Below are 25,347 nucleotides of genomic sequence, written 5' to 3'. Positions count from 1 at the left end.
ACATAAGCAATACTTCCAAATTAATCATTTTTCTCAAGGTTTTGTAATTGACATGACCCAAACGTATATGCCATAATTCATTTGACTCAAGTAAGTAAGAAGAAGCTAAAATTTTATTATTATTCTCAATAACCATTACATTCAGCTTGAAAAGGCCCTCAGTGAGGTAACCTTTTCCTACAAACATTTCATTCTTACTTATTACAACCTTATCAGATACAAAGACACACTTAAAACTATTCTTAACAAGAAGTCCAGTAGAGACTAAGTTCTTTCTAATCTCGGGAACATGAAGGACGTTGTTCAAGGTCACCACCTTACCAGAAGTCATTTTCATAAATATCTTTTCAGATCCTTCAATTTTTGCCGTTGCAGAATTTCCCATAGAAAGCGTCTCTTCGGGTCCAACAAGAGCATATGTAGCAAATGCTTCTCTAACAGCACAAACATGGCGAGTGGCTCCAGAATCAATCCACCACTCCTTAGGATTTCCTACCAGGTTGCATTCAGAAAGCATAGCACACAAGTCATCGATATCTTCGTGCTTTTCAACCATGTTTGCTTGACCCTTCTTCTTATCTTTCTTTGGAGCACGACAATCTGCAGATCTGTGTCCAGCTTTTCCATAGTTGTAGCAATTTCCATTGAACCGCTTCTTGCTTGGGTTGCTTTTCGGTCCATAAGCCTTCTTCCTCTTTCTATCCTCAACAATGTTTGCTCCCATTATTGTTGAGTTTTCACGTCCTTTCTTTTCAGCAGCTTTATTGTCCTCTTCGATTCTCAACCGAACAATGAGATCTTCAAGGGACATCTCCTTTCGTTTGTGTTTCAAGTAGTTTTTGAAGTCCTTCCACAAAAGAGGCAACTTTTCAATTATTGCTGCAACTTGGAACGCTTCATTGATGACAAGACCTTCAGTGAAAATTCTGTTAGTAGAAACAATATAATTAATACTTTCAACATTAGTATTAATTTGACTTATACCTTCAGCAAGGAGATCGTGAATAATCACTTGTAATTCTTGGACTTGGGTAATAACAGACTTGTTATCTACCATTTTATAGTCCAAAAATTTAGCGGCAACGAATTTCTTTAACCCGACATCTTCCGTTTTGTATTTCCTTTCAAGCGCTATCCACAGTTATTTTGACGTCTCCATATTACTATAGACGTTATACAGATTGTCCTCTAGTCTACTAAGAACGTAATTCTTGCATAGAAAATCAGAATGCTTCCACGACTAAGTCACGAGAAAGCGTTCATTTTCTGGAGTTTCATCGGGCAGAACAGGAACATCTTCCATAATGAACTTCTACAGACTTAAAGTCGTCAAGTAGAAGAATATCTTTTGCTGCCAGCGCTTGAAGTCAATCCCGAAAAAATTTTCGGGTTTTTCTGCCGGTGCTAGTGCCGGTGGTGTTCGGCTTGTCGATGCGTTGGCAGTTACCATAGGAACAACCTGGTTCCCATTGTCGTTCATCATTTCTGTAAAAGAATGACACAAACAAACGTTAAAATCACGTAGATTTTAATCTCCACTGGAGTAGAAAACCACACAGGTTTTAGTCTCCAGAAATAGTGAATATAACACAAATACAGAAAAGATTAAATTCCTTAAGCTTGTTGTTTAGCTGTATTTGTAAAATAATTATGGAGAAGATAAAATAACATAAATGTAAATAAAACAGAATTTAATCCGAGCCCACTGAATTCACAGTGTTTCCTTAAGGAATTTAATCCCCTCCTAGTACCCAAGGTTGTGGATTATTTCCTCCCAGGATAGAACGAATTACACACTGGTGTAGCGATACTTCAAACACCAATGTTTCAGCGAATCCGAATCCGAAGCCGAACCCGAAGCCGAAGTCACGTAGATTTTAATCTCCACTGGAGTAGAAAACCACACAGGTTTTAGTTTCCAGAAATAGTGAATATAACACAAATACAGAAAAGATTAAATTCCTTAAGCTTGTTGTTTAGCTGTATTTGTAAAATAATTATGGAGAAGATAAAATAACATAAATGTAAATGAAACAGGATTTAATCCGAGCCAACTGAATTCACAGTGTTTCCTTAAGGAATTTAATCCCCTCCTAGTACCCAAAGTTGTGGATTATTTCCTCCCAGGATAGAACGAATTACACACTGGTGTAGCGATACTTCAAACACCAATGTTTCAGCGAAGCCGAAGCCAAGCGAGCGACAACGACGGCGCGAGGCTTGCCTTCTTCTTAACTCTTTAAGAGCTAGAAGAAGTGCAATTGTATATATACCCATCAAAATCTCTTCCTCTTCCAATATGGGACAATATCCCTTTGTCAAAGAGGGAAACTCAAATATTTTCAATTTTCCTCCATTTCCCATTCACCCTCTTTTAAGCTATATTTACGCTTAAAAAACCCAACAATTCGTACTTTAGTATTGAATGTTTTTGCTTTGCTACTTTTACTATCCTTCAAAGCTTATATTTGTCTCACCTTGCAACGTTTCTTTTGAGAGCAATACTTGGACATATCCTGGAATGAGTTGTGCCTTCTTTAAATAAATAAAAAAATTATTTTGTGTTAAATAAACTTTTTTTTTTTGTGACAAATGGTTGGAACTTATGTGTATGTCTGATATGAGGATTTTAAGAATATTATTGCAAAGACTATTTCAAAGAGTGCGGTACCGGCAAAGCAATCGAAAATCTATGGGGATCTATTATATTTTCTAGATTTCTTCTCATAAAGTGCTCATTGTCTCTATATTTGTGTATATGTATGAGATCATTTTTTGTTACAACTTACATATATGTATGCCATTTAGATTACACAGATGCTTTACGTAGTTAAATTGTTATTTCAATCTACAATCTGAATGGGGAGGTATATGTTATAGGGTGAAAGGATTTCTCCGGCTGTGTCAAGTGGGAGATCATACTTTTGTTTATAACTAAGAATGTGTTGTACATTTTATTATTTCTCCTGCAAAATATGAAAATATATTATCTGATAGATTCTATGTCGTTCTCAAATGATGTTGTGCTTGACAATTATATTACGATTATTTGTGGTTTTAGATTTCTATAGAATGAATAGGCCTGAATAAAATTCAAAAATATGAAATGGGTCTAAATAGAGCGGAGTAGGAATTAATGACTTTTCTTCGTTGTCCTCTTTCAGCTTCTTCTCTTTTGTTTTTCATTTTTGAAAAAATGATTTGTTTATGTGTATTTTTGCCTTGATTGTTTGGTAACGAACATATATTTTGTATTCTTTGAATTAATATAATATCACAAAAATACATAGAAATACTAAAAAGAAATTAAATGTTGAGTGAACAATGATTAAATATCGTAAAAATGATATTTTCTCCTTTTTTTTGCTTCTTTTCTCTCATTATTTTCTTTTTTCAAATTCAAATTAGGGTAGAAATCCCAAAAGTTTGTATTAAGAAATTAAGTAATGAACAATCAAAAACGGCTTCTTGATTCTTAGTGACCAAACAAATAACTTCTTAAGTAATGGTAAGGGAGTAATAAGCATTCAAAATTAGAAGAATGAGGAACGGCAAGACTAATTAAAATAAAGGAAGATGAGTTTGTGTTTGTCATTGTTGTTTTGGGAGTATATGCTACTATAACTTGCGGCCATACGCATAAAACATTACATTGAGGAGGGACTCAGTCATAATAGTGGAGTTAGGATTCAGGATATGAGAAGATGCCATATTCATATTTGACCAATTCTACTGTATCCCCAAAGAATGCAACATATATTGAGGACTTAAGCAATTTGCTTGCTCAAGTTTACTTTGTGTTAGATCCTTTCTCATATGTGTATTTCATTTCATATGAAGTATTTGTTGCTTTCTTTTTTTAGTTACCATGGTACAATAATCTATTTCAATGTTTAGTAGCTAGAATAAATATGCATGCTTTACGTTTCACAAAGATGTTGTCTTGTACTTTTAATTTACTATAGTTCTATTTTAGAACTAGTTTTTCTTTTATTCAGTTGTATCAAATGTTGATAAAATTAATATTTTCTATTATTTTCTCCACAAAACACAACTTTTGCTTTCTATTTATATGTTTTTCTCAATTACTTTTGTATTTTATGATAGTTACTAATTCCAAGGATACTAAACAAAAATACCAAACACAAGTTTTTGACTGCCAACTAGCAGGCCAAGATGTTTACATTTCTCTAATACAAAGGAAGTAGAGAACGAAGTAGATATCCTAAAATAAGAATAAAATTAAAACTTGTGTTGGATTTTTAATATTTGGTATTCTTGAAACTATTATAGTATCATAAAAATAGAATTTTTTTTTATTAAAATACATAGAGAACTAAAAGTTGTGGTGAATATTTGTGTTCAATATTTTGAAAGTAATACTTTCTTATTTTTATATCTATATTTATATATTATATAAAGTTGGTCATAGTTAAGGTGACGTGATACCCTCTAAGGCCAAGAATCGTATTTGATAATATTATGATAATATTGAAAAACTTTTTCAAGTAATACTATTATGTGATTTGTATATTTTATGTTCTCTAATTGAAAAAATATTTCTATCAGTTTGAAGATGGTGAGTCCAGAATTGTATGGAATCATACATACTATAATTTTTGACAATGATTTATTATATGAGAGGCTAAGCCCATTGAATATATAGGCTCAAAGCGGTTACTTACAATTTCCAGAGTCATTGCTAGCTTTAATTTGAATATTCTCATACGATTAGGGTTAGAAACTTTACTTACAATTTTCATAGTCATTGCTTGCTTCAATTTTTTCATGTGATGCAAAATTTAAAAATATAAAATTAAGAATAAGGAATAAGATCAATTCTATTTGAAATCTAATCTATTTTGACTTGGATCGAATATTAGAAAAATGATTAGTTCATAAATTTGATGCAATTTTTTATGATTGCGCGAAGCGCGAATAAGTTGACTAGTTAGGCAATTTCAAGGACTAAAACCGCTATTTCCCTTTACAATATTATTTTCTAAATATCGACTTAACATTTGTCTTGCTTGGCTCCAACATTGGTCAAACGACCCTTCAGTAAGAAAAAAGCGACAACGTACCAAAATGGAAGAAGCTAAAGTAACCTAACGTGGTGGATGATATAGTAAAAGAATTATTAGTAAAAATGAGTTCTGCACAAATATTGCTCAGGGGAATTTGGTATAAACATCTTGCTGTAATTTAAGTAGAAATACAAATTAGAGAAACATTGTGAACTAAAGCTAGAAAACTAACATTGCAAAGGAGCAAAATATCCCCACCATAATAGCCATGATTCAATACCCAGTTAAACTTTCTTTAGTGTTCCAGAAGTGCACACAGCTGCTACCTTTTGGTGAATTTACATTGACACAGAAAAAGGTAGCATATAGAATATGTAAGATTCATTTCTCCCTGGCGCAAGATAATAAAAATCATCTAGTTCCATTTTACATGTCTCATTCGGAATAACTAAAATTCACCTGCCAGGAACTACAGCTCTAGTAATGTCCAAAATCCAAAATATACAAATAAACAAACAGATATATAAATATAGTCACTTGTGCTATTTTTGGCCTCCTACATACATCAGCAACAAGATAAATGTCAAAGAGTAAAAGACAATAGGTTTAAACTCAAAGAATGAACAGCTTGAACGATTGAAGGTCCCATTACCCACCAGTAATGTCCAGGTTGCATAGGTCCAGCACACTTTTCTGCCTTTTTAAAAAACCGATCTGGTATAAGATGCCGGTTAACTGTAGTATTGGCTTTTTCCTCCTCTGCAGAATGATCGGATCGGCTGAATTATTTAAAGCTCATCTTTATACTGCCCGAGAAGAATGATTCGTTAGTAGCTTTCAGTTGGTCTCCTTCTTTACTAGATTACCAGACGACTCTAAAGACGAGCGAGTGTCACCATACTCATTGGATGGTATGTTAAGTGGAGTTTTGCTGTGAAGGTCATTTTCTTTGTTAGCATCTCTGCATCTGAGCGCACTTTTGTTTCCATGATCCAGACGGTTCGCAACATAATATTTGTTAGAATAGTCAAAGTATTCTTGCAGTGGTGAACCAGCTGGTGGTGGAGATTCTTTACCCTTCATTGGCAGCTCAGAGTCAGACTTTTCCATTTTTACAGCATAGTTATTGAGGTTGTCCTCTTCCCTTGAACTGTGGCAAGGCTTCTCATTTCGGCAGCTTTAATGGAACTTCCACGGCCTGTTGACAGTGACCTGAGTTCTTGATCATTGCATGGAAATCATATCTAGAATTATCGTCATCTTCAGAGGAAATGGTCATGCTAAGACGGTTTGTATGTCCATTGGAGTATGATTCTCTTCATCCAACAGGACTCTATGTTGATGACCGATCCTGTGAAGGACTTTTATCCACTCGTAATTATGAGCACATGCTTGTCTTAAGAACTCAATGATTTAAGTGCTGAAATTAATTTTTATCCATAGTCGCATGAAATAATCTATGCGACATGCATTTTACACTTCACATATTTACCTGAAATGATATTTACCGCTTCAAAATGTCACCATGGAGCTTCTTGAATTTGAAGATAAGCATTTGCAAGTCGACATTACTCAACAGAATGTGCATAGCTCCTCTTCGAAAAATAAGGTAGCTGATAGTTTAGTTAATTCTTTGATCAGACATCCTAAAATAATATATATGTCATCATTGTCCGAGTGAGATCTGTCACCAGAGATAAAGGTATGAACTGTGTCTCCTACATATACCCAACTGCAACCAGCAGTTTTCTTGGCCTCTCTTCCTCTCATCATTTTCATTACCCTTCCCATCTCATTCCATTTCCCCTCCGAGGCATAGATCCCAGCCAACTGCGTATATCTAGAACCATTCCCTCCTTCGATTTGCAATAGCTTATCCTCTGCAGCTTTTGCAAGTTCAGCATTTCTGTTCATTTTGCAAGCATTTAGAAATGCACCCAGAATTACAGCATCTGGTTCTATAGGCAACTTTTCCATTAAGCTTACTGCCTTCTCAAGTTGATTTGCCCTTCCATACAAGTCGATCATACTTGCATAGTGATCAGTTCCAGGTGATATATTGTAATCTTTGGTCATGGAAAAGAAATACTTTTCTCCCACTTTTACTAATCCACGGTGCCGGCAAACTGATAGAAGGGCAAGGAAAGTGACTGCATCAGGTTGGAAACCTCGCTCTGTCATCTGACTGAAAAGCTGAATAGCTTCATTTTCATACCCATGGAGAGCATAACCAGCTATCATACTATTGTAAAGGATAGAATCTATATCAACGGCGAATTGGAAAATCCTCTGTGCATATGTGACATTTCCACATTTCGAGTACATATCAACCAATGAATTTGCCAACTTAGCATCCATTGCAGAGCCAGTTCTCAGTATGCAGGCATGTATTTGCTGCCCGTAATTAAAGGTTGCATGTATGGCGCATGCACCAAGCAGGTTTATAAAAATCAGTTCATCAGGAACAGTTGTTTCCTGTGTCATTAACTCTCTGAAAAGCTGGAAAGCATCTTCACATTGATGCGTTTTCACATATCCAGATATCATAGTAGTCCATACAACATGATTCTTACCAGGCAATGAGTCAAAAAGCCTTCTTGCTTCTAACATATTACCCATTCCTGAATATTCTACAATTAATGGTGTGATGGCAAACGGGTTCTCTTTCTGAGTAGTTGCACAAACAGATGATGCATAATTCAAGAGACCGCACTTGCAATAAAGATTAACGAAACTACAGCTAAGAAATGGATTCAAACTCATCCCTTCCTTCAAAATCCAAGCATGAATCTCCTTTCCAAGTTTCAGATTCTTCACGCCAGAACAAGCACTTATAACGCTAGAAAAACTGTGTTCATTCCATACGAATCCCTCCTCCATCATGCTCCTGAACAACTGGATGGCCTCCTCTTCATACCCATTTTGGGCAAAACCCGAAATCATTGTGTTCCAAGAAACTTCATCATTCAACTGCGGCATACTCGAAAACACATCTCGGGCCATTTCCACCTCACCCTCTCTAAAACAAGCTGCCACCATAGCGTTCTTGGAAACCGTGTCAACAGCCTTAACATCAGATCCATCAAAGACCCTCCAAGCATCTCTGAAGCACCCGCATTTCGAATACATAACAATCAAAGAACTCAGTGCATACCTACTTAAACTATTCCCACTCTTCAACATATATGAATGCAATTGCCTACCATATGACAAAAGACTCAACTTTGTTACTAAACCAAGCATGGTAGTCAAGGCATATTCAGATACTTTCTCAACACATTGCATTTCGGCAAATAATGGAACTGCTTGATCCTGAAATCCTTCACAATTGACATAACCAGACAGCATTGTGTTGTACGTGACATAATCCTTTAGGGGAGCAGCATAAAAAAGTGTTCTCGCTTGAACAAAGTTTTGAGCTTTAACGTAAGTGTTTATAATAGCATTCCAAGTGAAAACGTTTCTTTCAGGCATTTCATCGAACATTTGTTGGACATGTTGAATAAGGGAATGCTTTGAGTAAACACGAATAAGGTGGTTGGCGTCAATGATTCGTGGGGTTAGACCAGATTTGATGATATGAGTTTGAAACTTGGCGCAGTCTAACAGTGATTTCATTGGTGACCTTATGAGTGTTGTTAGTTAGTTATAACTGGCTGGAGCTTTGGTTTTGCGAAATGGAGCTCGCCTCTCATATTTACTTTGTATCAGATATGATATGATCATATGACATATGGGCTTGCTTATAAGCTTTTGTTACAAAATAGCAGTTTTCAATAATCTTATTCGAATTTATATACTGTAAAAATTATGTTTGCATACTAATACAATTTACACATCTAATCTATATGCACATCAATCATATCTATGGCAATTGAATTTTGTATAGGGTGATAAATTTTAGGGAAGGACTAATCAGTCATTATCATCATATCATATGGAAGTTGAAATTCGTACGCTAAGACATATAAATATATTCATTCTTTCATCATTTTATATGTGAGAATATTACTTGTCCAGCTTGGCTCCAACATTGTCAAACGACCCTTCAATAAGCAAAAAGCAACAAACACATTATTAAAGTGGAAGAGGCAATGGAGGATACATATAGTAGAAGAAATACTAAAATATGAATTTGTACAAATATTGCTCGAAAGAATTTGGTATAAACACCTTGCTGTAATTTAAACAGAGATATAAATTAGAAAAACATTATGCACTAAAACTTGAAAGCTAACAACGCAAAGGAGTAAGCGCAATACTTCCACAACAATAGCCATGATTCGATAACCAGGCAAACTTTCTTTACTACTTTAGAAGTGCACACAGCTGCTACTTTTTGACGAATATACAAACATTGACAGAGAAAAAAAGTAGGATATAGAATCTGTAAGACACATTTTTACCGGGCACAAGACAAAATAAAACTCATCTAGTTCCATTTTACATGTCTCATTTGCAATAACTAACGTTTTCCTGCCAGGCACTACAGCTCCAGATTTTCTGTATACTGTACTGTAAGCAACCTAATACGGCCAAACTCTTTTTTCTGATAGTTATGCTGCTACTTTTGGAAGTCTCATGCCGAAGCCATGCTTTGCTTTCTCAACACTGAAAATGAAGTATTTAGTCAGCATAACGTGAAATCAAAGTATAATTCAAAATGTTTAATAATTATGAGAAACGGCTAACATCATAACAATATGCGTGCACTGCTCTTTGAAAATGGCAACAGCAACAGTAAAACTGGGAATAATCAAGGGCTTAGTGACATTAGGGAAGTGGTATTAGAAAAAGAACATCCAAGCTTCTTGCTAATTTCATATCATTTTTTATGGCACAAGTGAAACTCCGGAATAACATAAACCTATCCTTTTTTTTTTGTTTGGCAACCTACCAGCCTCGAACTCTTGACCTAGTGGCATGAAGAGAACTCTATCGACCACTATGACCAAGAATGGCCGGTGAATCAGCCTATCTTTTGAATGTCAGGAAAAGTTTAGCCATTTCATTGAAAAGACCTAAGCATCTGCTCATTTATCTTAATCATCCACCCCTACTGTAGGGTGAATGGAAGGAGGTGACTGAGTATTTTTGTGTTGCCAATGAATTCAGTGTATGATAGCTAACATAAAGTAGGGTAGGGGTCATTCAACCAACTGAAAAAGCAACATGAGCAAATTTAATTGATCAAGAGAAAGAATTATTGAAAAACTAAAGCCATCATAGAATTGATACTCACGTCGGAGCAAGTTTGCCCAGGCTCTCTAACTCTTCACCAGAGTCCTCATCAAGGACTCTGCCAGAAATTTCTATAATATAAGACCTGTCTCTCTCAGCTGGGAGACCTCTACTCGAAAGTAATTTCAGATCCTTTGGGTGAAGCTCTCTCCCGTTGACAAATACTCCAGTATTTCCACCAGCACATTTCTCAGGCATGGGATAATTGAATTCTTCAATAAATGGCTGCAAGAGGAATAGTTATAGTATGGGAAAGCATAACAATAGTAGTAGAACACAGGCTACAAGTATCTACTGGAAACAGTAAATCTTACAGGGATAATGCCCAGGCAAGGACCACCAGTCACTCCCCAGAATCCAGCTCGAAAATCATACCTGGTATAGGAAATTAAGGCAAGAAAGCAATATACTTTAAATGTGATTTTAGGACAAATAAAAATGTGGTACAGGACCAGGTAAAGTGAATCTTTGCAGTTGAATAAATGTGGACCGATTGACAAAACTGAACCATAAAACATAGGAACCATCTTACAAATTTGAGTATAAAAACTACCCATCATGTACACTTTCAAATAATCAATACTGCATTAGAGCTCTTTCTCAGATATTCGGTATCTTTTTCACAGTATCTCAGTAAATAACAGTGCTATATGCATGTTGAAATATTGCTTCCAAGAGGTTCCACGCTTGCCCATTGTAACCTTGCAACTTCTGTATGATCATACTTATTGGTGGATTTTATGTTGCAAATCCTTTAATGAAATTCTACAAAGTTAATAGATTAAATAGGAAAAGCATAATCTCGTTTGAATATTTCACCTAGCAAACAAAAATTATATAGAGCTTTATTTTACACCCGCACCCAAAATATAAAACAAATAAACAAACAGATATATAAAATAGTCACTTATGCTATTTTTGGCCTCCTACAATACACATTAGCAACAAGATAAAAGTCTCAGAGTAAAAGATATCAGGTTTAAACTCAAAGAATGAACAGGTTGAAATGATTGAATGTCCCAATACTTACCAGTAATGTCCAGGTTGTATTCGTCCAGCACGCTTTTCTGCCTTTTTAATCAGCCGATCTGGTATAAGATGCCCATTAACTGTAGTATTGGCTTTTTCCTCCTCTGCAGAATGATCGGATCGGCTGAATTCTTTAAAGCTCTTCTTTATGATGCCAGAGAAAAATGATTCTTTAGTGGCTTTCAGTTGGCCTCCTTCTTTACTAGATCCACCAGACTCTAAAGACGAGCCAGTGTTACCTAAGCTAGATATCAAGTTTAATGAGTAGGATAGGTTACTCTCATGGAGTTTTGCTGTGAAGTAGTCTTTTTCTGCATCAGCTTCTCTGCATCAGAGCGCACACTTCTGTTTCCATGATCCAGGCGGTTGGCAACATGAAATTTGTTAGAATAGTCAAAGTATTCTTGCAGTGGTGAACCAGCTGGTGGTGGAGATTCTTTATCCTTCATTGGCAGCACAAAGTCAGACTTTTCCATTGTTGCCGCAGAGTTAATGAGGCTGTCCTCGTCCCTTGAACTGCGGGAAGATGTAGAACCAAGGCTTCTCATCTCAGCAGATTTAATGGAACTTCCGCGGCCTGTTGACAGTGACCTGAGTTCTTGATCCATTGCATGGAAATCATATCTAGAAGTATCGTAATCTTCAGAAGAGAAGGTCATGCTAGGACGGTTTGTATGTGCATTGGAGTATGGATTCCCTTCATTCAACATGACTCTATGCTGATGATCCATCTTGTCAGTGCTTTTATCCACTCGTTCTTCAATAGAAATAGCAAGTCTATTGTCTAAAACTGCAATAACCATAACTGTAGAACATGCCCCACATTTCATTTTTCGCCTTTTACCTCCACGAAAAACTTCCTTAGGCAATTGCAGCAACTCAAAACAATTGTAGCACGTCAAAAATGGGGCTCCACCAGCCACAGGGCGGCATTGTTGTCCACTAGGCTGCACCCTGGGAGGATGTCGACGAGCATAACCACCCGCTGCAGAGTTCATATCACCAGAATGAGTCATTTGTGATAGAGGATTTTGTTGCTTTAACGGAAGAGGATTGGCATTTCGAGGATTATAATCTTGATTACCAAATGCACCACTATTTTGATGACGGTAGAACATTGGTTTCTGGGGAATGTCAGAGAACCTTTTATCACCAAAACCAGTGGGTGGACCTCGACTATGGATTTGATTTACATTGCAGCAATGAAAACAACTGCAAGATGGATGATGAGGATTAGTCTGAGGCTGGTAAGGTCGAAAAGGATCCATAGGTGGGATTTCATTGTCCATTGACCGCCCAGGAAAATGGGCATGAGATAGCTGCAATTGAAATGGATCTGTGGCTTGGTATGGATCTCCACTAAACAACTGGGAGCTGGGAGGGCCTCCATATCCCTGGATATGGTCTCTAGGAGGATAAAATCCACCGCCAGCTCTATTCATAAAAGGCGAGGGCGCATTGTTGTGGTTCAGATAGGGAGGTCTTTCACCAGATACAGGATTTTGTGCCGAAGCTCTATTCATGATCCTTGTAGAGCTTTGAGGAAACAGATCATAGGGATTTCCATGATGAGCCATCCTCCTTTCAAGTGGGACTCTTTCGTTAGGCTTCTCAGGCACATCACCAAACCGACTGAGCTGTTCTTTTAGCTCATCAAACTTTCTCAAAAGCTCTGCGCGCTCATCAACGGGACGATCAACCTGATTGAACCCATCCACATCCTTCCTATACAACCTCTTATCATTATCATAATTTGAACCTGACCAGTAGCCAGAAGGACCCTCTTCTGAGTTAATGGAGGACGCATACCTCATACCTTCAAGATCAACTCTTCTAGCCCTGGGCAACACCTCTGCCTCAGAATTCTCCTTACTTCTCCAATCTGGAACTCGTCCTGCTCTTCGTGTTTCAATTTCTTTTCCATGCTGGGAGTCAAAATGTTCAAATTCTTTAGCTATACTTTCTTGAAGTTGTTCATCCTGATCGATCCCATCCACATCGTTCCTGTACAACCTGTTATCAGTGTCATAATTTGAGCCTGAACAGTAGCCCGACGGACCTTCTTCTGAGTTAATGGAGGATGAATTCCCCATAACTTGAAGATTAACTCTTCTAACCCTGGGCAAAACCTCAGCCGCACTTCTCTCCCTACTTCTCCTATATGGAACTTGGCCTGGTCTTCGAGATTCAATTTCTTTTCCATTCCGGGAGTCAAAAGCAAACTCATTGGCCATATTTGCTTGACTTTGTTCATCAATGTTAGTCTTATACATCACCCTCTCATCCTCATTAGCCCAATCACCAGCAACATTCCTAAAGCTGGTCCCGTAAGCTTCAGGCGCATCGCGCAAAACCCTCCTCCTCTCCCTTGTGCTGGAAGAACTTGTACTTGACTTGACATCATGCCCGGAACCATCAGCCATATTCATAAGTTTCTTCTCTGAAAGATCAAAATTCTCCACAATTCCTCCCACAGTTTCTTCTACTACGGACTTTCCTACAAATTCCTCCAACTCCCCATTTTTATTTTTAGCTGTAACTTTAATAGGAAAGGAAAAGAAAAAAGACAATCTTAGAAGACTTCCACTATAGCAAGATCCAAACCACAAGTTCAAACAAATCAATCTGACCATATAAAAAAGGGGGACCAGTCAAAGAAAATGCAAAGCAGAGAACTTGAAGAACAAGTCCAAATTCAAGAATTGCTTTTTACCCTTTCTTCTAGGAAACTACCTAAGCAGAAAACAACAAAGAATGCAAAGAAAGGAAGAGTAAGAATGGAAGTGTACCTCGTAAAACAGCACCACAACCACCACACTGGTAAACAGAATAATCAGTGAGCTCCGGAAGCAAATTTTCACACTTTGGGCAACGAACCAAACGAACCTTTGCTGGTTCAGACATTTTAGGATGTCTTTCAAACAATCTTGATAAACACAACAAGGAAAATCACACCAAGCAAACACCTTTGGCCTCTTTCAAAAAAGTAACTATGCTCTTAGCTCTCAACAAGGTTCAGACATTTTAGGAACTCCTTTAAAACAATCTTGAAAACCCCAACGAGGAAAATAATTACCAAATAGCTTACGTACTCTCACAAACTTTTCAATGTTAGTTAGCTGTCATCAATGCCTTTGTACAAGAATGCATCTGAAGAAAAGAATGATAAAGAGGTTATTTTTGCATAAAATTGAACCAGAGAATCTCTAGTAGAAAAAATGGATTTGATAGGAGCTGAAAAGAAACTAAAAATCTAAGTAGGTATGTTGCAGCTGCTTTCTCAGTTCTTTGTTTCACATTTGGGAGAGGGCCGAGTGTACGGACTCTGAGGACTAGAAAATGCATCTTATTTTCTTTTCTTTTCCACTTTTTTTTTATGATTCATAAGAGGAAATGGTGTTATTTAGAAATTAACGAAAACCGAATTATACTAAATACATAGGACTTCTGACAAAAAATTGGAACGGTGACTTTGCAAAATTGCACCAAGTCAATAAATTACTTACGTTATTAGTTTTCTTTTATGAATGGACCAAAAGTTTTGTTTACTGTCAAGTGGATTTTCTTTTTAAAAAAATACTAGGTGGATAGTAATATACTGCAATATCTACAGTGTTTTCATTTTTAAGTTTCTTCCTTGGAATAAGTCTAGTATTGAAAATGTTTTTGCTGTTATATAATTTAGGGATAATGTTTCTTCCAGCTATGAAATTTGTGCCGACGTGCACACCCTAACACGAGCAGCAATCTTCTCCAAGTTTATAATAATCGTGAGAGATAATTAATGTATTTATTCATCTCCATTTACAATCACTCAAGCAGATTTTTCATGTAGAATATTATCTTAAAACATAAAAGTAGAGAAAAACATGTATATTTTCAAAAGACACTAAGTTTTATCCACAACAAAATATTTAAAATATACCGTTCGGAACGGGTTATCTACTTTTCTTCATGTATGAATCTGTAATTAACATTTAGTGGATCTAACTAAGTAAATAGTTTTTGTGTTGTTAGAAAAATAACTTAAATTCTTCTCAAAAAAATCAAGATAGACATATTTATCGTCCCAGTTTAATTTATGTGACTTTTTTTAAATATTGATATTTGTTAACAGCTCAGATTTTTTAATTATTTCAACTTTAATTGAGGGGGTAAGAATAAAATAAAGGGGGAAAAATACGTCCCAGTCCTAGCATGGCTGTCTTTGTATGACTTCGTAACGTACTTTCACGTGTAGTGGGGTACGAGTTAAAGAAGTAAAAGTCAGAAAAACAAACAAATAAATACTCACAAAGCAAAGGAAAACTAAGTTTTGGCCTTTGTAAAAAGAAACTGAACAGGACCCTCTTTGGAACTGTTGTTAATTGTGTTGTTTTCTGCACTTCATATGACTTTGTTTGGAAATTGGGAAGAAATGAAAGCTAAAAGCTAAAATAAACTCATGAGGGAACTGACACTTCTCAGCTTTCCTATCTTGGAGTATTAAATTCTTCAAATTCTATTGGCTCATCATTATGCAGTTAGACCTAACTCCCCTGTCCCTACCACACTTTCTTAAATACTAGTATCGTATACTAATATCAATATGTATTTTCGTTGCTACGAACTAGGATGTATTAATTTGGTATAATTCTAATGATTATCTTGTTTATAAAAGTGATACTCTATTTTAAAATTTATAGAATATTAATTATCAACAATCACAAATAGGGGTGTACAAAAAAACCCGATAAACCGCACCGAACCGATAATCCGAGTCAAACCGGAAAAAAAAAAATCCGATGTGATTTGGTATTGGAAAATAAAACCCGACCATAATTGGTTTGGTTTGGTTTTAACTAAAAAAAATCAAATCGAAACCAAACCAACCCGATAGTATATTTATATAATTTTTAAAAATATTATATATATATATATAAATATTTATTGTAATGTAATTTATAAATATTTCTTAAACTTTTTGACAGTTTTATCTTTTAACGTATTATTTCAAGTTTAGACTGAACATTCTTGAATGATAAATACATTTTATAGCCCATAAATGTAGTAATTCAAACAAAAATTAAATCAATACTAATGCTAACAAAAGAAATTCAATTCAATACTAAGAATGACGATAGTGTTCGATAATTATTTTAGTTTTACATTGGTTTATAATGAAAATTCATAAGTTAGTTTATTTTTTTCTTTAGTGCTTAGTTATGTAATTAATATTAGTACTTAATAGCTATACTTATTTTAGCATGACCTATATAGTATTTTTAGATTATGCTAATTTTTATTATGGCTTATTAATTAGTAATATTTATTTTATCTTTATTATTGAATATTTTAGTATAATGCTATGACTTATCTCATATTATTGTGTTATTTTCTTGAAAAATACATTATATGTAGTTGTATTTTACTAGGATTTAAGAAATATTTGGAGCACAAGTTACATATTTTATGCGGGAAAAACTATACCGGAAAAAATCAGAAAAATTCGAGAAAAATCGAGATTGAAAAATTCGACTTTGTTGGTTTGGTTTGGTTTATAAATTTAAAAACCAGACACCATTGGGTTTGTTTGATAATTGAAAAATCCGAACCAACCCGACCTATGTACACCCCTAACCACAACCACAACAACAACGATCCCAGTGTAATCCCACAAGTAGGGTCTGGAGAGGGTAATGTGTACGCAGACTTACCCTACCTTGAGAAGGTAGAGGGGTTGTTTCCAATAGACCCTCGTGCTCAAGAAAAGATGAAAAAGAAGAAGCACTAGTAGCAACCAGTAACACCAGCAAGATAATAAGAAAATCGAAGCAAGAATATTAATTATCAGAAAAAATAAACAATTGTTGTTCGAACAGTATTATTGTAATCATGGATTAATGGTCATTTGGTAGGATGCATTAGATAAAATAATGCATGCATTAGCTTTGTTTATTATACCTTGTTTGGTTCACGTTTTGAACTTATGCATTAGTTATGCAAGCATTAATTATACACCATATTTGGTATTGTCCTATGCATAACTAATGAATAGGAAACTATGGTATTAACAATGCAATGGATTTTAATGCATGCATTAGCTTAGTCAAATACAAAATTGCCTTTCAAAATTTATGCTTGATTAAAATATGTTATTATATTAATGCAAGTTTGATGTAAAGTTTGATACTGAAATTGCTCCCGTTCTTTATATCTATACTCCGTCAATTTCTTTATAAATCTGCACTCTAGTACTACGTACTAGAATGCACTTGTCATCAACTCATTTTTCTTTTATTTTTTTTAATTCGAACTTTCTTTGCCTAATAATCCAAGAAAGTTGAAAATAAAATTACATCCCTAATAGATATATAAATACTTAGCATATTTTTTTTTTATAAATAAATATTCAGTTTATACTACAATATAGGCAGACTAATCAAATAGTTTTTTAAAACCCTTTTTCATATAAAAAGTTTCCTTAACATATGTTTCTTTTAAAAAGATAAAGTGATAGACTAGTTATGAGAGTATTTTTGTAAACAGACAATTCTTTTAGAAATTGTGCAATACTTTAATACATCAAACCAAACAATAAATATGAAATATGTCAGCATAAGTAATATCAACATTATTAATAAACTCTGTTCACCATTATTCTTATTCGCCCTACGAGACACCTAAAAGTTTTCTCAATCCATTTTTGTAGAAGAAACAACAATAAACAAAATTATTATAGCAGAGGAGCATTTTCCATACAAGCGGAGAGAATGTCGGGGAAACCAAATTTGACCTTCTTTCTTTCACTGGACTTCATCATGTTGTTGAAAATGTAAATCTCACTTTGAATTTTATGCCGAGATGGATTCATAATTTCCACTATATAAGAATAGCTTTTTATCATCTCCCATATTTTTTGCTTTAAATATATGTATATATATTTAATTTTATTTTGTTTTGGTTTTGCAGTACATATTGATTTCTTGAAGAATACTATAATTTTATGCCTCCAAACGCCACCTACCCTTTAAACAAAAGCAAAAGAAAATGGATTAAGTGCATGCAGTTTCTTGTTTACTTTATTAAAGTTTGACTTGTTCATCATAGACGTGTCAAGTTAGCAAATCTTCATTCTTTATACCATTATACCTGCAAATCAACTTTCTTTTTTATATTTGAACTGTTTAAGAAAATGTAGTATCATTTTATTTACAGCAAAATAAGCCGTTTCGTCAGAAAGAACTATATTTTTCTACTCCATTCAACTTTTAACAAGTAAAACAATTTGGTCATTGAAGAAAACCAAATCGTCTTTTGCTCATTCCACCTGAGAATTAAAAATCTTCTTTTGCTCATTCCACCTGACTTTTTCGTTGAAAGCTACCGAAGCTTATCAAATGTAATTCACAATATATACCTCTTGGTTTGAAGAGCTGTGTTTTTTTTCCCCCAAAAGCAATTGCACATGCAAGAGTTAGACCTAGATTTGGAGTTATTTGAACTTTGATTTTAAATTTGATATTTGTTTTATTACACAAAAAAATATAAAAGAAAATTCTAAGAGGGCAATACACGCCATGCTGATTAGTGGGATGTCAAAATTTGAGCATCGCTAGTATGTTTTTCCTTCGTACCTTTCTTTGTTCGGAGTTCAATATTTTGGTGTCTTAGGCGTAGAAAAAAAAAACCATATGAGTCCATCCTGAGTTTAGTTTGCCAACCAACTTGACATGTTCAGTCTCGATTTAATCATCGTAGTAGTCCTTTGATGAAAAATATGATCGATCGATCACTAAGTTTGTAATATCAGATATAGGGGTGTACATGGACCGGGTTGGTTCGGGTTTCATCAAAACCAAACCAAATCAATTATATCGGTTTGGATTGATTCGGTTTTGTCGGGTTTTTCGGATTTTTTTTGTTACATGAATATTATTCCAATCTTGCTTTATTAAAGTTAATAGATAGAGTTTTGGTAAGTGAATATATGTTTCCTAAAAATAAAAAAAATTAACAAACACATGTTCTATTAAAGTATTCTTATGGGAGGATTATTTTTAGTAATATGTAATAATTTATTTTCTTAGTCGTCTAACAATAATTTTTGGTTGATGTACGCTTTCAAGTTTAATCGAATTTAATAATTAAACATAAAAATTAATATGACACCTAAATAATGATATGTTCTATGTAATTTTAGATTATCAAAATACTAATTCAATTACAAAAAAGATATAAGAAGTTGACATATGAATATGAAAGAACAAAGAAATGATTGACGCATTGTGAGCACCTAATTTTTGACCGTGAATTTTCGCCCACTCATCTCACCAATACCACACTTTATCTCCACTCCACTTTCCCTTGTCCCACACGCTTTCCCCCATGCTTGTCCCCCACACTTTGTCCCCACTCCACTTTTCCTTGTCCCCCACGCTTGCCCTCCATGCTTGTCCCCAACACTTTGTCCCCCACTCACAAACCCCATACCCTATTTTCAGCCATTAAAACACACACATAGAGACCCCCCAAAAAAAAAGCACAGACCCTCCTCCCTAAAAACAAAAACCTAGCCACGTTTTTCCAGAAAAATGGGAGCTCTCACTCATTCTCTCATCTTCAAGAGAGAAGCAACAACCGCATCCTCCCATGGCTTACACCCTTTAGCTGATTTCTTCTTGAAAACGAAAACAACCTCCAAACTCTCTTATCTCACTCATCTCACTCACTTACCCATTCCCTTTCACGCAAAAGGAAGCCTAGAATTTGCCATCATAAATACCTCTCTGGAGCACTGACTCCCACCCACTAAATAGCAAACTTTTTGGAATTAAAAAAAATTTGAACAAAGGAAAGCAATCAAAAGTTTAAAGCTTAGAGGCAGAAAATCGAGTCAAGTTACTTCTGGTTTCTACTCGTTTCGTTGTGCCTTCGAGCTTAAGCCTTCCATTTCGGTTTCATTTGGATAATTTTGAGCTGTATTGTTATTGTCAAGGTATGATTTTAAGTCTAAAATAATATAATTATTTCTAGCGTTAGTGTTATGAAATCTGTATCCATGTGTTTACTTCAGCGTTTGTTGAGTCATTTTATTTGTTAACTGTGTAGTTGCAATTTGATGTTAAAATGCTTGATGTAATTGGTAATTAATAATTTCATGTGTTTGACATAAGTCTAATATGGAATTCTCCTCATTGATAATTGAGTTCATGAGCTAAAAATGGATTTTTTTTTTTTAAATATTTGTTCTGTATCTTGCCTCTTTAAGTCATTAGATGAGTTCACTAAGTAGTTAAAGGATGGATCTGGGCCAAATGACGCAAGGATTGGAAAAGAAAACCATAGAGGGCTGTTGAGAAATTGTGAATAACTACAAAGTTATCATTTCTGGGTTTGCAAAGTTTGATTCGATCTTTGGTTGTTGTCGTTACTGCTATTCCATTGTTGAGCTCCAACACTTCATTTGAGAGTCTTTTAATTGGTCTTTTCAGCTTGTTTTGAACACTGGATGCACACATAATCTCATGTACTTATGTTTGAGTTGTATAATTGAATCACCTAGCTTCCCTCATTAATTTAATGTTGGATTTAGGCTCCTGTTATGGAGTAGTTCAACTATTTATGGTAATTTTCTACTAGTTGGATTGTAAATAGTGTAAAAGTAGTGCCAACACATTTTTTTGACTCATGGATTAGTTTAATAGCTGTGAAAAACTAGCAAGTTGTTTCCTATATACTAACGTTAATTTAACATGCTATTGTAATGAACAACTTTCAAATACATAAAGATTCCCCGTTAAGATCTAACACAATCGTTTTGTTTCACTCAAGTCTCATACTTCATCCACAAATAATTCCCATAATTCATAAACCTCACAACAATTCTCAAATTAGTTTAGGACAACAACTCAGGAATATCGTAATTTGCTTTAGGCGCGATTAATAAATTATCATGACTATGGGTACGACTCTCGTGGCATGGTCACGATACGTAAATATCAAATCGAGTACGCGTTTCACGATACTTGATCAAGAGGTTGTGAGTGAGTTGCTCTAGTGGTGAGCACCTTCCACTTCCAACCAAGAGGTTATGAGTTCGAGTCACCCCAAGAGCAAGATGGGGAGTTCTTGGAGGGAGAGAGCCGAGGGTCTATCAGAAACAGCCTCTCTACCCCAGGATAGAGGTAAGATCTGCGTACACATTATCCTCCCCAGACCCCACTAATGGGATTATACTGGGTTGTTGTTGTTGTTGTTGTTGTTGTTGTTGTTGTTGTTGTTGTTATTGTTGTTTCACGATACTTGATCATAACTTTAAATAATAATAATAATAAACATGTTGTAAATCGTGGGTGCGTTTCACGTGACGCCATTCGCAATGTGTACACAAAAACAGACGAGTTGTGACATCGCGACTTGTTCAAACAAATTCCATAAACACTAAAAGCGGTTACAACTTAATCTAAATCGGTAAAGCATACAAAGTTTTAAACATGTAATAATCCAGATATTCAAGCCAAGTTTAAGTGAATAAAGCGACTGTGCTAGAACCACGGGACTCGGGGAATGCCTTACACCTTCTCCTCGATCAATAGAATTTCTTATCCGGACTTTATTTTCGCAGACCAGTAATAAAAGAGTCAAACCTTCCTTTGACTAGGGATTCAAATAAAAGGTGACGTCTAACACCAAAAATCAATTCCAAGTGGTGACTCTGAATAATAAAATAATTCCTATTTCAAAATGTCACTTTAATTGGAAAAACCCTTTAACCCACAATCCACATAACACATATATATCTTTTGGGGGGTATAAAAGGGGTGTGACAGCTCTGGCGACTCTGTTGGGGACACCCTAAGAATTCGAGCTTGTACATTGACTTTGTTTGGCTTTATTAATTTTTGTGTATATTGTGATTTATTTGGGCCTAATGTGTTACTTGTCCATTTTTTTCCGTTTTGATATTGTTGAACTGTACATATAAATTGTATCCTCTCGCACCCCTATGAGTCTTCTTATAGTTAGTTATGTTGTGTTTGCCTACCAGCATCACAAAATTTCTGTCTTGAGATAAAGCCAGTTAGCCTACCAGCTTCTGGTGAAGGATTTAGTCACACATGCTTAGGCGGGAGACCTTTTAGCTAGCCAGTGTTGTTCTACTACTGGTGACGCTTGACACTCCTCGGCTCAGGTTGTCCGCCCGGGTAAGACAGGTCTAGATACCATCTCCTTTAGGATTTACAAACTTAGAAGAACAAGCCACAAGCAATGAATATCCCTAGTAGGCTACGCTTTATTTGCATCATGTGCATTTTACTTAGCAGCGCTCGACACAAGGGGCGAGTTCTGTTTTAGGACAGGCCTTGTTGAGACCATTATGTCATGTTATGTGCTACTTGTTACATTATTTGGGAGGCTTGCATGTCGACCGACTTTAGCATAAATCAGTTGAACGAACAGAGAAAATGTGGTCTAGTGCATATGGTTTTTAAAGATTAATTTTCATAAAAAAAAAAAAGAAGAACATAGTCGATTTTGACCGAACTACATGGGTCTGATTCTCACCGGATGTGAGATACGTAGGCAAACCTCATCGGTTCCGACCCCCAATTTTCAAAAATCCAAAAAGATATTTTCCTTTAATTGCTTCTTTATAAAAAAAAATTTTGAGACCAAAAATCCAAAAATATTTTCTTCCTTTTTAAAAAAAAAAAGTCTTTCACCCAAAATTCAAAAAAATATTTTCTTTCTTTAGAAATTTTTTTAAAAAAATTCTTTTTTCTTCTTTAGAAGTTTTTCTTCACCAATTCCAAAAAAACAAAAACAAAAAAAAATCGAAAACAAAAATTAAAAATATTTTCTTTGCTAGGAGATTTTGTCGGATTAATTGTATATGAAAAAAAAGAGTTAGTTTATCTATTTTATTTCTCATTCACCGAACTACGCGGGTGTGATTCTCACCGGATATGAGATACGTAAGCAAACCTCATCGGTTTCGGCCCCAGTTTTCAAAAAAAGAAAAGTTCAAAAATAGTTTCCCTTTCCTTGATTCCCTCTCTAGAATTCTTTCCTTAGAAAATCCAAAAAGAAATTAAATTCAAAAATATTTTCCTTCTCTTCCGAAGCATTTCATTCGAAAAAAAAAGAACAAAAACAATCTTCAAATCAAAATCCAAAATATTTTCTTCCTTCTTTAGAATTCCTTCTTTTTTAAAAAAAAAAACAATTCAAAATTTCATAAAAAGAAAAAAAAAACTCAAAAATTATATTTAAAAGTCTTTATATATAAAAAAAAATAAAAAATGGGTCTGTCTATTCCCAATACCCCTGAACTACGTAATGATCTGATTCATGCGGCGACATGATACGTAGGCAACCCACCAAAGGTTCGATCAAAATATTTTTCAATGATTCTAAGATGAGGGATCAAAATGAGGCGTGAGTAAAAAATAAAAATAAAAAATAAAAAAAAATGAGAAGAAAATAAGTGCGTCAATAAGAAGCAACCTCATAAGACGAAATGAAACATGAAGCCTCCAAAAGCATGATAGAAATAGTGACAATGATAGGAGCATGGCACATTATGTGTGATTCATATCTATAAAATGCTTAACCCTAACACGTTTGCTGTCTCTTACGTAGTAAGCTTAAGGTGGTTAGTTTGTGGTGAAACTGGCAACACACCATTACTTCACTAGATCTAAGGGAGCAGTAGTAATGGCCAACGATGATGAGATCGAGCTGATCACTGACGACCCCCAGGGTCAATCAGTTGAACAAGAGTCGGAGGAAATAAGAAAATTGTGACAGCAATTGTCTGATGTATATCATGCTTGGGTGTCTGGTCAGCCTCCACCCTGTGGTTCCTCAGAGGGAACTTCCACCGCACCTCTGGCTTCTCAACCACCTCTCCATACAACGAGCGACCATATCCTACCACCAGGGTATGTGCCAAACTACAGCCTCCACGTTGCTCCTGGTATCTCTAAAGTGCGATCTCCAATCGCACCGGTCAGGAACACTCCTCTAGTCGTGTCTGGCGCACCGGCATACACAATCCCGCCTCCACCTCCTGTGATGAGGCCAATCAACGAGCCGCCATCTCATGCTTATGATGGCCAATACTACTCTCCAAATATGGCTTTCGGGGTCTCGACTTCATATAATCAGACTCCTCAGTACGAGTCACCAGTGGAAAATGAAAAGTTTGCCAAGACGGTTGAGCCGGATGAGATGACCAGGAAAATGAAAAGCCTTGAACAAAACATAAAGAACATACATGGACTAGGGGGTCACAAAAGTGTTTCGTTCAGTGATCTATGCATGTTCCCTCACATCTATTTGCCACTAGGGTTCAAGACCCCAAAATTCGAGAAGTATGATGGACACGGCGACCCTATCGCCCATTTGAAAAGGTACTGCAACCAGCTGAGGGGTGCAGGTGGAAAAGAAGAATTACTGATGGCTTATTTTGGGGAAAGTCTTATGGGGGTAGCCTCCGAATGGTTTATTGACCAAGATATCTCTCACTGGCATGTCTGGGATGACATGGCCGAAGCCTTCGTCAAACAATTTCAATACAACATAGATATTGCGCCGGATCGCAATTCCCTGTCCAATATGAAGAAAAAGCCGACTGAAAGCTTTAGGGAGTATGCAATCAAGTTGATCACTGTTTTTCTGGAGGCCCAAGAGCCTGATTACTTTCAGAACATGATGTCCGCAATGGGTAGACCTTTTGCGGAAGCGATCAAAATAGAAGAAATGGTCAAAATGGCCTCAAGACTGGCAGAATTATAAGTCAAGCTGCTCTCAAAGCCACCACCCAAGCTATCCAAAATGGGTCGGGAAGTTTGGCAAATAGAAAGAAGAGAGATGAAGGGTCCATGATGACTTTGGGATCCAGGGAAGTTCAAAGAGGGGCATCGCACCCTTATGTGTAAGTTCAGCAGGGGCAATCCAGCTACCCTCAACATTACTATCCCCCGCCAATTCCTCAGTACTCCGTGGGACCGCCATAATATACAGTGTTTAATGCCCAATCATATGCTCATCCTCCCAATCAACA

General features: G+C 35.7%; 1 protein-coding gene and 1 pseudogene across 1 annotated transcript; both read right to left on the bottom strand.

Moving 5' to 3' along the window:
- Nucleotides 1-6,599: 6,599 nt before the first annotated feature.
- Nucleotides 6,600-8,645, bottom strand: LOC107802291 (putative pentatricopeptide repeat-containing protein At3g18840). The gene has a single exon (XM_016625758.2). The coding sequence runs from the start codon at nt 8,643-8,645 to the stop codon at nt 6,600-6,602; it is 2,046 nt and encodes a 681-aa protein (XP_016481244.2).
- A 644-nt stretch (nt 8,646-9,289) lies between these two features.
- Nucleotides 9,290-14,601, bottom strand: LOC107802292 (uncharacterized; annotated as a pseudogene).
- Nucleotides 14,602-25,347: the final 10,746 nt, after the last annotated feature.

Source organism: Nicotiana tabacum, chromosome 19 (genome assembly GCF_000715075.1).
Source record: "Nicotiana tabacum cultivar K326 chromosome 19, ASM71507v2, whole genome shotgun sequence".
NCBI lineage: Eukaryota > Viridiplantae > Streptophyta > Magnoliopsida > Solanales > Solanaceae > Nicotiana > Nicotiana tabacum.
This window is presented reverse-complemented; position numbering and strand designations above follow the sequence as displayed.